Genomic DNA, 13484 nt, shown 5'->3' on the forward strand with positions numbered 1-13484 from the left:
ATGTCTTCTCTATACTGTTTCTCTCCCTTTCTCTGGCCTAAACAAAGTCAAATGCTGCAGTATAAAGCATGTGGGTTACACAAATACGCCTGTTAGTCTATATGGCGCTACAGGACTCCTTGTCACTGAGTTACACAAGACTTTCCCTGAATTGTTCCTTCTGGTAGCCGGGAACTGCTGTGGCACCAGGGCTGAGAGAAGGGAGATAGTCTTTCCTGAGTTCTCAGTGCTCTTCTTCCTAGTGTCCACGCATTGTGTGGAGGAGGAGGAAGCTGCTTGACTAGATTGCAGAGGGATGAGAAATGGAAGGGAGGATTTGCAGGAGCTAGAGCAGAGGTGGGAAAACTACGGCCTGCAGGCCACATCCAGCCCGTGGGACTGTCCTGCCTGGCCCTTGAGATCCCGGCTGGGGAGGCTAGCACCCGGCCCCTCCCCTGCAGCATCAGCTCGCTGGGGCTGTGAGCTCCTGCCAGGCAGCATGGCTGTGAGAGCTGCAGATGTAGAGGAGCGGTCAGGGGACAAGGAACAGGGGGGTTGGATGGGTCAGGAGTTCTGAGGGGGGCAGTCAGGAGGTGGGAAGTGGGGTGAGAAGTGGGAGAGGGCATATGGGGGGTGGGAGCCAGACTCTGGGGAGGCACAGCCTTCCCTACGCAGCCCTCAGAACAGTTTTGGAACCCTGATGTGGCCCTCAGTGGGGGACAGGGACAGAGACTGGCTTGGGGCACAGAAGCAAAAGGGACTCTAACCAATAGACAATGCTTCACTCCAGAAATTGGAATTGAACCCTGTGTCTCCTCTGCTGTCAGCAAACAGCTGTGAATCCCACTGCAATGTGCATGTTTCTTTCCCTTCTAGTTGCTTTTCCATGTAGAGGATAGTAGCCTACTATTGCTGTCACTTACTCTGTTAGAGATGTGTAGTAGAGATGTGGGTAGAGAGGTCTTAATCCTGCTCTTGACCACCTTGAATCAGTATTGTTCCACATGACAGAAATTCTTTTTGCTCAGTTTTGGTTTTTTTGGTTTTTAAATTAGGAAAATATATCTAAATTAGGAACATTCAGGTTACAAAGTCAGGCACTTAAAAGTTAGGAAATGCCAGAATTAATGTTAGCTGTGTGCTCTTAATTCATCCGCCTTCTGCATACGCAGATAATGACACAGCCTTCAGTTACACGATCATATGCTGCTTTATGCACCATCTTAGGCGGATGAACCAGAGCTGTGTAGTGAAGGAGACTGTTGTCTGTAGGAGTCCCATTTGATTTGTTGCAGAAGTTGAAAGGTGTGTATTGAATGAGGCAGGGAACTGCCGGAAGAGAATGGTGGTCTCATGGTTAAGGGAGTTGATCTGCTCTCTGGAGGAACTGGATTGATTTTGCTAGTGTTCCTATGTGAAGCTAGCCACTCATGATTGCAATTCAGGTTGATTGGAGCTGTGCTTTGAACATATAAAGTGCTAAATAGTGCTACGTATTCTGAAAAAACAAGCCCTAATGATACGTCTACACTGCAAACAAATCCCTGGCAGGAAGTCTCAGAGTCCTGGTCAGCTGATTTACTCCAGCTTGAGTGGAAATAGCTACACTGCTATCTTTTGCCCTATAGCACAAAATGTGTGAACCCAAGCTAATTGATCCAGGCTCCGAGACTCACTGCTGCGGGTTATTTTGTTTGTTTGTTGCAGTGTAGATGTACCCTCAGTGTCTCAAGTTGAGCATCTAAAGTTAGTGGATACTTCTGACCTTAACCTCTCTGGGCCCCAGCGTAAAATGGGGTAATACCACCCCCCCCCCCCACATGGGGTGTTATGAAAATACATTCACTGATGTTTGTAAAGCACTAGATAACTATAGTGAGAGGACCACAGAGAGGACCCATGAGGAAATTAATTTTATAGTTAGGACATGGTTTGAATGGTGTGTATTAAAAAATGCCAGGGACCAAACACTGAATGAGGAGATGAAAAGAAATATCAAATAACTACCCATTCACTAAATGAGGCAGGGCTTCTTTGGGAACCCTCCCCCCCAATTCATGATTATGGAATTAAAAGCTGCAAGGGGGCTGAATGAAGGCTACACAGGTATTTCCCAACTTTTGAATGAGTTTGCAATCTTAACATTGTTTGAATGTAGTGAAGTTGGGTTTTTTGATGTAATATATGTACACACATACATGCACATTATAAGGAAGGGAAATATATTCTACTGAAAGCTGCTTTTATTATACATTGTAGTTATTTTATTGTATCTTTTCTCTACTATTGCAATAGGATGCTAAGGATGTAATCACACTTTTTACTCTCAGGCCCAAGAGCAGTTTGTTGTAATTACACTGACCTATAAGACTCAAGCCAGTAAACTAAATGCTAAAGAAAAATATTAAAATCCTTTTCAGGCTCTAAAATAATTTAAACTTGCAATATCCAAAGAGTTTGGTTGGAGGTAGCCAAGTTTATTTAAAGCTATTTAAAGAATTTTAAAGGCAATCCTGATTGTGCACTGTTTCCTAACTTATGCTTAAAGATTTGTGGTTATTTTGTATGTGTTCTATTATGTGGGTTATAAAGGTGAAAATGTTACTGTCTAGAAGTGAAGACTATTGACTACATCTGTGTTATACAGCTGGAGATGCAAACACTCTTCTACCCTCTGTAAACAGTTTCACAGTAATAGAGATTTTTATAACGTTATCTAAAAACAAAAAAAACAACAAAAAAGCATGAAGAGGCTTATGTAACAGGCTCAAAATACTTTTTAAACATTCCTTAAAAGCTGTTACTTGCACGTGATGTGCAGCATGCAGTGTACAGCAATATAAAGAACACAAATTAGAAATGATGCTTTGATTTTTGAAGATGTTTTACTTTTCATCTTTTCACAGTACTGCACATTGTGACATGGTATTATGTGCAATAGCAAAGCTTGAGTTTATTCTATAATATAACAGACCTATTCCTCTGAACACTGAAGTTAATAGTTTTACCATTGACTTCACTGTGAGCAGAATCAAACCCGTTGCTGCTATTTTAGAAATTCTTGATAAACATTTCCTGAAACTTGGAGATTCAACCAATAATCATGGTGTCATAATAAAAAATGTTTTGTTTTGTCAGCTTTGGCCCAGTGCTGATGGCAGTATAATTTTGCATTATTCAACAATGCCATGGCACAGCTGTGCTGCACAAATAGTAAAACAAATTTGCTGTTGTTTTTCTTTTTTAAAAAAAGTAATTTTAACTCAAAAGCTAATAAGGGTCTGGTTAGCCTAACCATATTGGTTGGTTGACTGATTTCTAGTGAGTTTTACTTAAAGTTGCTAAAACTAGGAAGCACAGTTTGATGAAAATAAAGGAAAGGAAAGGGGTACACACAGGGCCGGCTCCAGGCCCCAGCGCGCCAAGCGCGTGCTTGGGGCGGCATGCTGCGGGGGGTGCTCTGCCGGTTGCCGGGAGGGTGGCAGGCGGCTCCGGTGGACCTCCCTCAGGCACGCCTGCGGGAGGTCCACCGGAACCGCGGAACCGGCGAGCAGCAGAGCGCCCCCTGTGGCGTGCCGCCATGCTTGGGGTGGCGAAATGGCTAGAGTCGGCCCTGGGTACACAATTTCCCTAAGTTCTCTAGAATTTAATAGAGATTAAACCAATGGACTTCTATAGAAATTACTCTCTAAACCTACTGACTGAATTTAATAAAGAATAACATAACCTCGTGAAGTTTTTTTAAAATCTGTAGCAGGGATAAAGTTTCCTGTTAAATTCTACATGACAGCCTAGAAGACCTATGCAGAAGTTAACATTGTCTATTAAGTTCTAAGAGATTTTTTCATAAGGGTTCAGACTGCTTTCTGCGATGATAAATATTCATGTATATTATTGCAGTTGGTAAATATCTATTTATCTCCATTTCTGTGTTAAATAATAGATAAATACATCCTGGACCCCTGGACAAAATCTAAGTGAACAGGCCATGCACAGAGAATCTCTCCAGGGGTAGTTCAGTACAGAATCCTCTCTCAAGGTGAGGAACGCCCGTTAGCTGCTTTTTGTTTGCTATGTCGAGACTTGCATGAGTGGACTGCGTAGTTCTGAGGGCACAACTCTTATCCTTGCCAGTTCCAATACCCCATTTTGGTACTGTGCAGAGAGCCACCAGAGGGTGCAGATTGCAGGGTGTAGAATTCCCCTCTGTGCTGCATATCTGCAGCTGGTCCCCTCTGTGCTGCAGAATATTATCATGGTAGTTCTGCTACATTTAGGGCTGCAGTGAGGTGGGTGAGAAGACAGGAGCTGGCCCAGTGGAAAAAAAGAGAGATGCACAGAGTGGAAACATCCAGCCTGAGGGCTTTGATTTGATGTGACATTTATCTCCTCAAGTGAAGTTATCAGGTGTCTTTTTCATGAATGAAGATAAATGTTATAGGCTTAAGCCCTCATGTAAATAGGCATTGAGCAGCTTTGGGCTGCCTCCTCAGTGCGTTTACTCTAGGAGATCAGTAGGGAGTTTCTTGTGCAGTGTGGAATGTGAAACAGCAGAATCCTTTTGACTTTTAAATGATTTCAGCTACTAAGATATTTGTTTTTGACAGTAAGACAGTAAGTTCTACACTTAGAATAAAGTGTAATCTTGTGTGTCTTTTTATACATGCATACAAATATAAATACATGTTTTTATGAGGTGAAATATTAGCTGAAATGATGTAGACCCTTTCCTTTCCTTTCCCTGATATTGCTTGGCATTGAAGGCAGGCAGTTCCAGTACATCATAGGATAGGGCCCAGACGTCTTGGAGTTCTTCCGCCTGCTGAAGGAAGAAAGGAAATCTTTAAAAAATATAAATATAATAAAATTTCTAGTTTAGATTTTATGTTGTTAGAATCATAGAATCAAAAGGTTGGAAGGGACCTCATGAGGTCATCTAGTCCAACCCCCTGCTAAAGGCAGGACCATTTTCCCTAAATAATCCCAGCCAGGGTGCTGTCTAGCCGGACCTTAAATAGGTCTAAAGATGGAGATTCTAATCATCTAGATTAACTTCCATCCTTTCAAAGATCGTAGTTCAAATTTTAATTCTATATCAGCTCGACTCGCACTGCAACTACAATCTTGCTCCTTAGTTCTGCGTCCTATTCTTTTGTTTCACCAATGAGAAGCTAGTCCCCTCTCCATTGGAGAATCCCTTAAGTAGTTGCGTAGTACTATTATAACCTTATCTTCTCTTCTGCAGGTTAAATAAGCCAATTCTTGTCTTTTCATAATCATGTGCCAGTTTAATATTTTTGGTTTGCTCTTGCTGGACTCTCCTTTCCAATTGTTCACTTTTTTAGATGATGGCGGCCCAAAAATGGAAAATTCCAGATAGCGCCTCACATGCGAATAGAGGGAACCACATCCGTCGATATGCTGGCAAATCTACAAAGCAGTATGACTATTTACTTTTTTGGTACACGAGACACGTAGGGTCATGTCACTTTCATCGTACCCCAAGATCTTTCATTAGATGCTACTTAGAAACAGTCCAGCTGTAGCAGGATGGGTTTTTCTGTCTCAGTGAGGAGTTTGCACTGTCTAGTTGACTTTCTGAGGTTTTTTGATGGCGCATTCTTCCAATTTGTCTAGTTCTGAATACGATCCCGCTCCACGTGTCCACCACTCCAAACTTGTGTCATCTTGCAAATGTTAATGGGCATCTATGCCATTATCAAGATCATTATGAAGACATTAGATTAGAACGAGCTAAACAGACCTGGGACACATTGTTATGGTTTGCAACAAGAGCTGTTCATATGATACTTCCTCTGAGCCCGTTGATAGCAGTTTTCTATCCACTTCACAGTCCATTCCTCCAACCCATACTTCCTTAGTTTGCTGATGAGAATGCTGTGGGAAACCGTGTCAAAAGCCTTACTAAAGTCAAGTAAACAGGATTAAATTCTTGTTCTTACATTTGTAATTAAACTGGTTATTTAGACTATAAGAATGGCTATATTGAGTCAGAGCAAAGGTCCATTTAGTTCAGCATCCTGTCTTCTGACAGTGGCCAATGCCAGGTGCTCCAGAGGGAATGAACAGAATAGGTAATCATCAAGTGATCCATCCCCTGTCACCCATTCCCTGCTTCTGGCAAACAGAGGCTATGGACACCATCACTGTCCAGTTCAGAAGATGAGTCAGGCCGCAGGTAGGAAGACAAGTCTGTTCTCCAGTGTTGGAAAACAAGGATAGCTCTCATCTTCCCTATAAGAGGTCTGTCAGTCTATCTGTCTTGTTCTTTTACAGAGTCTGTCTGTCTAGCCTTGGTTGAGGGTTTTTGATTTTTTGTTTTTCTTTTGGCCCCTTGACTAGTCAGCATATTATGTAAACATAGTGTCTGGTAAATGAGCAAGAGATCATAGAGAGAATGATTCTTTGTGGGAGACTTGTACCAGATTATGTGGGGACTACTTGTTTGATATTTGTATTTCCAACTGGGAGCGAAGGGCAGCTGCACTTGTTGAAGGATTCTGCAGCTTTAGGCAATGAATGAAGATGAGCTTGAGGATTGTCAGAAACCTGAAGATGCTGGTTGCTGTAATTCATTGAGAATCATATTCCTGCAGCAACTTAACAGGTAGGCAAAGTGGGGCAGAAGAAGGGGTCTCTGAGAAGATAGAGAGTGATATATTTGCCGGCTGTTCCAATATGCAATCCAATATATAATGTAAATGGCTAGAACAGAGTCACGTGATAATGTTCAGACATCTGTAAGCCAGTCAGTAGTTTCTAGCACTAGAAAACTTGACCAGTTATAATGGCAGTGGAGCTGAAATATTTTTAGTTACATGTCAAACCTTCCTTGGTCAATGAGAAGATGCATGGCCATGAAGTAATGTAATACATCACATAACATCTAGAGCTGCGCAGAGAAAGGTATTTCCATTTCATGGAGGATTTTGATATTTTGAAATTTTGGCTTTGTTTCAATTCAGAGCAAAACCTCAGAATTTCAAAATGTTCTGCAACAAGGGAATGGAGCCACAGAACCCAGAGCAGTCTGCCTGGCAGAATACCCCGGAGCTGTGGACCCTGGAAGCCGGGACTCCTCAGTGAGTGAGGTGAGCTAGCAGGAAACCAGGCAGAAACCCTCCATCAGAACCATCTTGGCAAACTATTTTGATTTTAGATGAATTGGCAAATTCTCACAAAAATGTTTCACTGGAATTTTTCTGACTATCTCTGAAAATACTCTTGGCATTCTCAACTATTGAAATTGAGGCATTGTTCCTACTACCACCAGAAAAAAGAGCTTCCCTTCTCAGTGAGCAACATTATTGCACTTGTCATTATATTCTGATGTATATATGAGAGTGTAGAAAGGGAGGTATATAGTCACATAAGAAAAACTCTGTGTGAATATGCAGTGTGTTGCAAGAGTCCATTTATTTTTCTTTTCTAGCTCCAGGAATGGGGAGACCTGTCTAAAGAGGATCCTACTTGAAAATTGGTATTCTCCAAGCTCATTCTGATAAAGACTTTGGCTTCACAGCTGCATCCATTTCAGAATGGCAGAGAAGGTTCCACCAGGGATAAACAGGAAGTCTTCAAGGTCCACCCTTTCCCTCCCACCAGAACCAGTGGAGATTATTCGGAGCAAAACTTGCTCAAGGAGAGTTAAAATAAATGTAGGTGGACTCAATCATGAAGTTCTATGGAGGACTTTGGACAGACTCCCAAGGACTCGATTAGGAAAGCTCAGAGACTGCAATACCCATGATTCTCTGCTGAAAGTGTGTGATGACTATAACCTGAATGAGAATGAATATTTCTTTGATCGACACCCAGGGGCTTTCACCTCCATTTTGAATTTCTACAGGACAGGGAAGCTACACATGATGGAAGAAATGTGTGCTCTCTCTTTTGGCCAAGAGCTTGATTTCTGGGAGATTGATGAAATATATTTAGAATCTTGCTGCCAGGCAAGGTATCATCAGAAGAAAGAACAAATGAATGAGGAACTGAGGAGAGAGGCAGAGACAATGCGTGAGAGAGAAGGGGAAGAGTTTGACAATACTTGTTGCCCAGAGAAAAGAAAGAAACTCTGGGACTTGCTAGAGAAACCCAACTCATCTGTGGCTGCAAAGGTAGGGTAAATGACATGCTTAACATCAAAGCACTAGAAAATTAAAAGTACATCACCTGTTTATCTGAAATGCATCAATAACTTTCACTAAAAATATTTAATATAGAGAAAAACAAGGGTACATATGGTCATGTGAATACACCTGATTAAATGTCAGCTCCAAAGCCCATTGAAATCAGTGGAAAACCTCCCATTGACTTCAGTAAGCTTTGAATCAGGCTGAAGCACTATAAATATAAACTATAAACCTTCAGAGTTGTTGTATATAAACACAAACACACATATGTAATGGTATACTGCATGTATGTCTAATCTTTCCCAATGAGTATCAGTATGAAACACTAGTAGCTTCCTTGCTTATAAAATCATTTTATTTGATTATAAAGAAATGTTTTCTACAACTTCAGAGTGTTCATACTGTTTCCATTAAGGGCATTGTATAGGTTTAAAATGGCTGTCTCTCAATTCATTAATTAAGGACGTCTAATAAGTGGCATCAGCTTGACGGTCGGGAGAGTGGTGCCAGCAGGTTGCTTTGTATCTGGCAAATATCAGAGTGATATTATCTCTGATAAAAAAAAGCTTTGAACCCCAGAATGAGTTCTGTATGAATATATAGAATATGCAGAGATAAGGAATCAGATTGTTTCATTAGGTATGTCCCAATCCTCCTGGCTTTATCCAGGCAAAGAAGGCAAATGTACTCCTGTTATCGAGGGGAAGTTTACCTGTGTTAAGAAGGCAGGACTGGACTGGAAAGACCAGATTCTGGTACTGTTACTTACAATAGAAAGCACTTGAGAAGTCCCATTTACTTCAGTGGGACTATTCATGACATAAGGTACTACTCAATATGAGCAAGACCATCAAAATCTGGCCCTAAATTAGTAACACTTAAACTATATACAAAGGTTTCGTACACGTGTATTGCTTAACTCTGGCTATGCTTTGCCCTCTCACTTGTGGAGTACTAGGGTGTCAGTTCTATGTTAATAACTTTAAAATATGAAAATTTATACAAATTTAAAGCATGGCAACATTTCTGCGAATTGGTTAATAATTATTTCATAACAGTTAGACATTTTTAAAAAGCATATTATTGCTTGTTTTAATTTTTCACCATGGGCTGTATAATTGGATTGAGACTGGACAACATTTTCTTTAAAGAGTCAAGGCCTGGTGTATAAAGATTTGTAACTAGAGTAAACAGCTGACCCTGAAAAACCAGGGTGTTTTAAAGAATGTTTTAGAAAATACATGCAAATGGATTTTCTGCTTCTGAGAGTAGAGTATTCTGGGTCATATGTTCCTCTCCATTAGGAGAAACAGAGGGAAGCAGATGGGCATAAGGTGTACCAAAAAAGTCTTGAGGAAACCAGGTTACACAGTATGATCCAGTGGCATGGTATAGTGGTCATCAGGCTTCCTGCTGCACTTCTGTGATATAGCTGCTATGCAGCCTGCTGGACAGGGCTGAGTCAGTCCCTCAATGCTGCATATTTCCTTTGCAGTGCGGTTAAGTAAGCATGACCTCCGCCCAACCACCAGAAATATGAGTGCTCCTGTAGAGGGGAGAGAATGGCAGCAAAGCAACAGAGCCAGCATTGTTGCCAGTGGAAGGGAGTGAGAGAGAGAGCGAAAGCCCCATGGAACCATATTAGATATGCACATGATGATGGAGGCTGTTGGGTTTAAACTCAGAGATCATTGGCTTACCTGTAGCTCCCTGGCCATGCCTGCTGCCAGAATAATTTTATACTGCTACCTTATGCTTCCCAACAGCTGGACAGTTTTGAGAGGGGAAAAGGCATGGATGTTTTCTGCTCTGCATTTTCTCATGTCAGAGAGGAGGCTATGGCCCGTAGTACTTAATACCCATGAGTCATGCTACTGCCAGAATATACTGTAAACTAGAAAGCAAGACAATAATGCTGAGAGATATGGGAAAAGTGAAAGCCCAGGTCCTTTATTTAGTCTATTAGAATGTGTTTTGTTTGGTTTTGCTCTTGATCATTCTTTTACTTGGTGGTTAATTGTGTGTACATAGAGGGCGTGGGATTTTCATCAATACTCAACATTAGTCTAATTCTGCTCCCATTGAATTCAGTAGCAAAACCCTCATTGACCTACATGAGTGGGAACAGTATTAGGCAAACTCTGAGCACTTCTGAAAACCCTGAACAAAGTGCTTATTGACACTGTACTTTACCACTGGCCTATTTTGAAGGGTCTGGCAATATATTTGATTTAGGTAAAAAGTGGTGCCCATAGTATTAATACCCCATCCAGGCAAGTTTTGAAAATCAGGGTGATTAATTGTTTTTACCTAGTAGGGCTTGTATTTGTTTATTTTGCATCTCTTGATTTTCCCCCTCCTCTGGCTGAACATGGCTCACAAAACATATAGTTTTATTCTATTTGGCTGCAATGGAATGCATAGTGTGCTTATCTGTATGCTGCTATGTGAAGCCTGTTTGCCTAATTTAAATTGCCTTCTATGACTTATTGCCCATTTTGTGTGATTCTTGGTTGGAAACTTGAACTAAAGCATATTATACAGTTGGAGTTGCCTTTCAGCTGTCCTCAGCTAGTGAATACGTTACATGTAAATATTCAGTGGGCCAAAATCTGATCAATTACTCCCATGGAAGTTGTGGTTGAATAATGTAAATGAGAGCAGAAATTGTCCCAATGAGCCTAGCCCAGGGGTTCCCAAACTTGGTTTGGGGCTTGTTCAGGGTAAGCCCCTGGCGGGCCGCGAAGCGCTTTGTTTATCTGAGTGTCCGCAGGTACGGCCGCTCGCAGCTCCCAGTGGCCTTGGTTTGCCATTCCTGGCCAATGGGAGCTGCAGGAAATGGCGCAGGCTGGGCCACTGCTTCTCGCAGCTCCCGTTGGCCAGGAACAGCGAACCATGGCCACTGGGAGGTGCAAGCAGTTGTATTTGTGGATGCTCAGATAAACAAAGTGTCTTGCGGCCCGCCAGGGGCTTACCCTGAACAAGCCACGAACCAAGTTTGGGAACCCCTGGCTTAGTCTAATGGAGAAGGTTCAGAGAAGAGCCATGAGAATGATGGCTTATAGCAGAGATTCTGAAACTGGGGTTCAGGACCCCTCAGGGTGTTGCAAGGTTCTTACATGGAGGAGCTGTGAGCTGTCAGCCTCCACCTCAAACCCTGCTTTGACTCCAGCATTTATAATGGTGTTAAATATATTAAAAGGTGTTTTTAATTTATAAGCACTCAGAAGCTTGCTATGTGAAAGGGGACACCAGTACAAAAATTTGAGAACCACTGGCTTATAATAATAGACTCAAGGAGCTCAATTTATTTTGCTTAACAAGGAGAAGGTTAATGCGTGACTTGGTTAGATTCCATAAATAGCTACATATTTGATCATGGGCTCTTCAGTCTAACAGAGAAAGGTATAACACGATCCAATGGCTGGAAGTTGAAGCTAGACAAATTCAGACTGGAAATAAGGCATACATTTTTAACATTGAGGGTAGTTTAACTACTGGAATGATTTACCAAGGGTTGTGGTGGATTCTCCATTACTGACAATTTTTAAATCAAAAATTGTCCTATGGAGGTTGGAAAATCTCCATCATTAAAGGTTTTTAAGAACAGGTTAGACAAACACGTGGTCTAGATAATACTTATTCCTCATGGCAGGGGACTGGATTAGATGATTTATTGAGGTCCCTTCCACTCCTACATTTCTATGATTCTGTGATTCATTTCTATGACTGCATGTTTTTCTAAAAGATCTGCTCTAGGAATTATTTGGGGGAGTTGTCTCGCCTGTGTTATAGAGGAGGTCAGACAAGATGATCAAAATGGTCCCTTCTGGCCTTGGAATCTATGAAACATTAGAAAATGAAGAACTAGCCTCATATAAACCAAGATATACACCACTACCTCAATATAATGCCACCCGATATAACACGAATTTGGATATAACGTAGTAAAGCAGTGCTCTGGGGGGGCAGGGCTGCACACTCTGGTGGATCAAAGCAAGTTCAGTATAACAAGGTTTCACCTATAATGTGGTAAGATTTTTTGGCTCCCAAGGACAGTGTTATATCGAGGTGGAGGTGTACTGAAATTGGTATACATTATGTGCTTTAATACAATATGCTGTTGATTGGATAGCATATTAGGATATATGGCCAGATCCTCATCTAAGGTAAAAAATTCAAATTTCAGCACTTTGTTTTAATGGGCAGCAGGTTTAAAACAAATAAAAAGAAGTTCTTCTGCACACAGCACACAGTCAACCTATGGAACTACTTGCCTGAGGAGGTTGTGAAGGCCAAGACTATAACAGGGTTCAAAAAAGAACGAGATAAATTCAGGGAGGATAGGTCTGTCAATGGCTATTAGCCAGGGTGGGTAAGAAACGGTATCCCTATCCTCTGTTTGTCAGAGAGTGGAGATGGATGGCAGGAGAGAGATCACTTGATCATTAGCTGTTAGGGTCGCTCCCTCTGGGGCACCTGGCATTTGCCACTGTTGGTAGACTGGATACTGGGCTGGATGGACCTTTGGTCTGACCCAGTATGGCCTTTCTTATGTTCTTATGTTTAAAGTGTAATTACGTATTCACAGAGCAAATTCTTAATTTATCCTGAAACAAGGGGCAAGAAGCTGTACTGGATAAACTTATTCCCTCTGTAGATGAAAAATAGAAAAATTGTTGTCTTTGTTGATCCAGTATCACTACAACAGTATGTTGCATCATTATCTAGTTATGTGTTTAGGGTCCAAGCCCCCAGACTGGACATGTCATTGAGATGACTTGCTGAATTCCCAGGGAAAAGGGGCTAGTTCAACCATGCAGGGCTGGTGCAACCATTTAGGCGAACTAGGCGGTTGCCTAGGGCGCCAAGATTTGGGGGCGCCAAAAAGTGCCGCCCCCCCAAATTTTTTTAAACGGTTGCAGCCGCTGCTGCTGGAGGGGCTGAGCTGCCGGCAGCAGCAGCTGCCTGCCGCCGGCAGCCCAAGGTGTCCCCCGGCTCAGGGCGCCGCCGGTCAGCGCTCCCCTGAGGTCAGTGCGCCGCAGCCCGGCAGCCCCAGGGGCGCCCCCTGCCCCTGGGGCGTTCACGAGCTGCCGCCGCCAGCCGCGGGCCGCAAGCCCAGAGAGCCTCTCTCTGCCCCCAGGGTCAGTGCGCCAGCCACCGCCACCGGGCAGCCCCAGGGTTGCCCCCGCCCCCGGGTCAGTTGCCCCCCCCCCCCCCCCCTCCCCCCCTCCCCACCTGCCCCGCAGCCGGGCAGCCAGGGTGGCCCCCCCCGGGGTCAGCGCAAGCCGCCGCTGCCAGCCGGCAGCCCAGGGCGCCCCCGACCCGGCGGTGCAGGGAGCCGCCGCCTGC

At 42.9% G+C, this 13484-nt stretch overlaps 1 protein-coding gene across 1 annotated transcript in view; it reads left to right on the forward strand.

Annotated features, from left to right (window-relative positions):
* Nucleotides 1–7471: 7471 nt before the first annotated feature.
* Nucleotides 7472–13484, forward strand: part of KCNB2 (potassium voltage-gated channel subfamily B member 2) — a 277227-nt gene continuing 271214 nt past the window's right edge. The window contains exon 1 of the mRNA XM_032794480.2: nt 7472–8117. Within this exon, the coding sequence (XP_032650371.1) occupies nt 7539–8117 (579 nt within the window). The 5' untranslated portion in view covers nt 7472–7538. The remainder of the gene's footprint in view (nt 8118–13484) is intronic.

This window comes from Chelonoidis abingdonii, chromosome 2 (genome assembly GCF_003597395.2).
Source record: "Chelonoidis abingdonii isolate Lonesome George chromosome 2, CheloAbing_2.0, whole genome shotgun sequence".
In the NCBI taxonomy this organism is placed as follows: domain Eukaryota; kingdom Metazoa; phylum Chordata; order Testudines; family Testudinidae; genus Chelonoidis; species Chelonoidis abingdonii.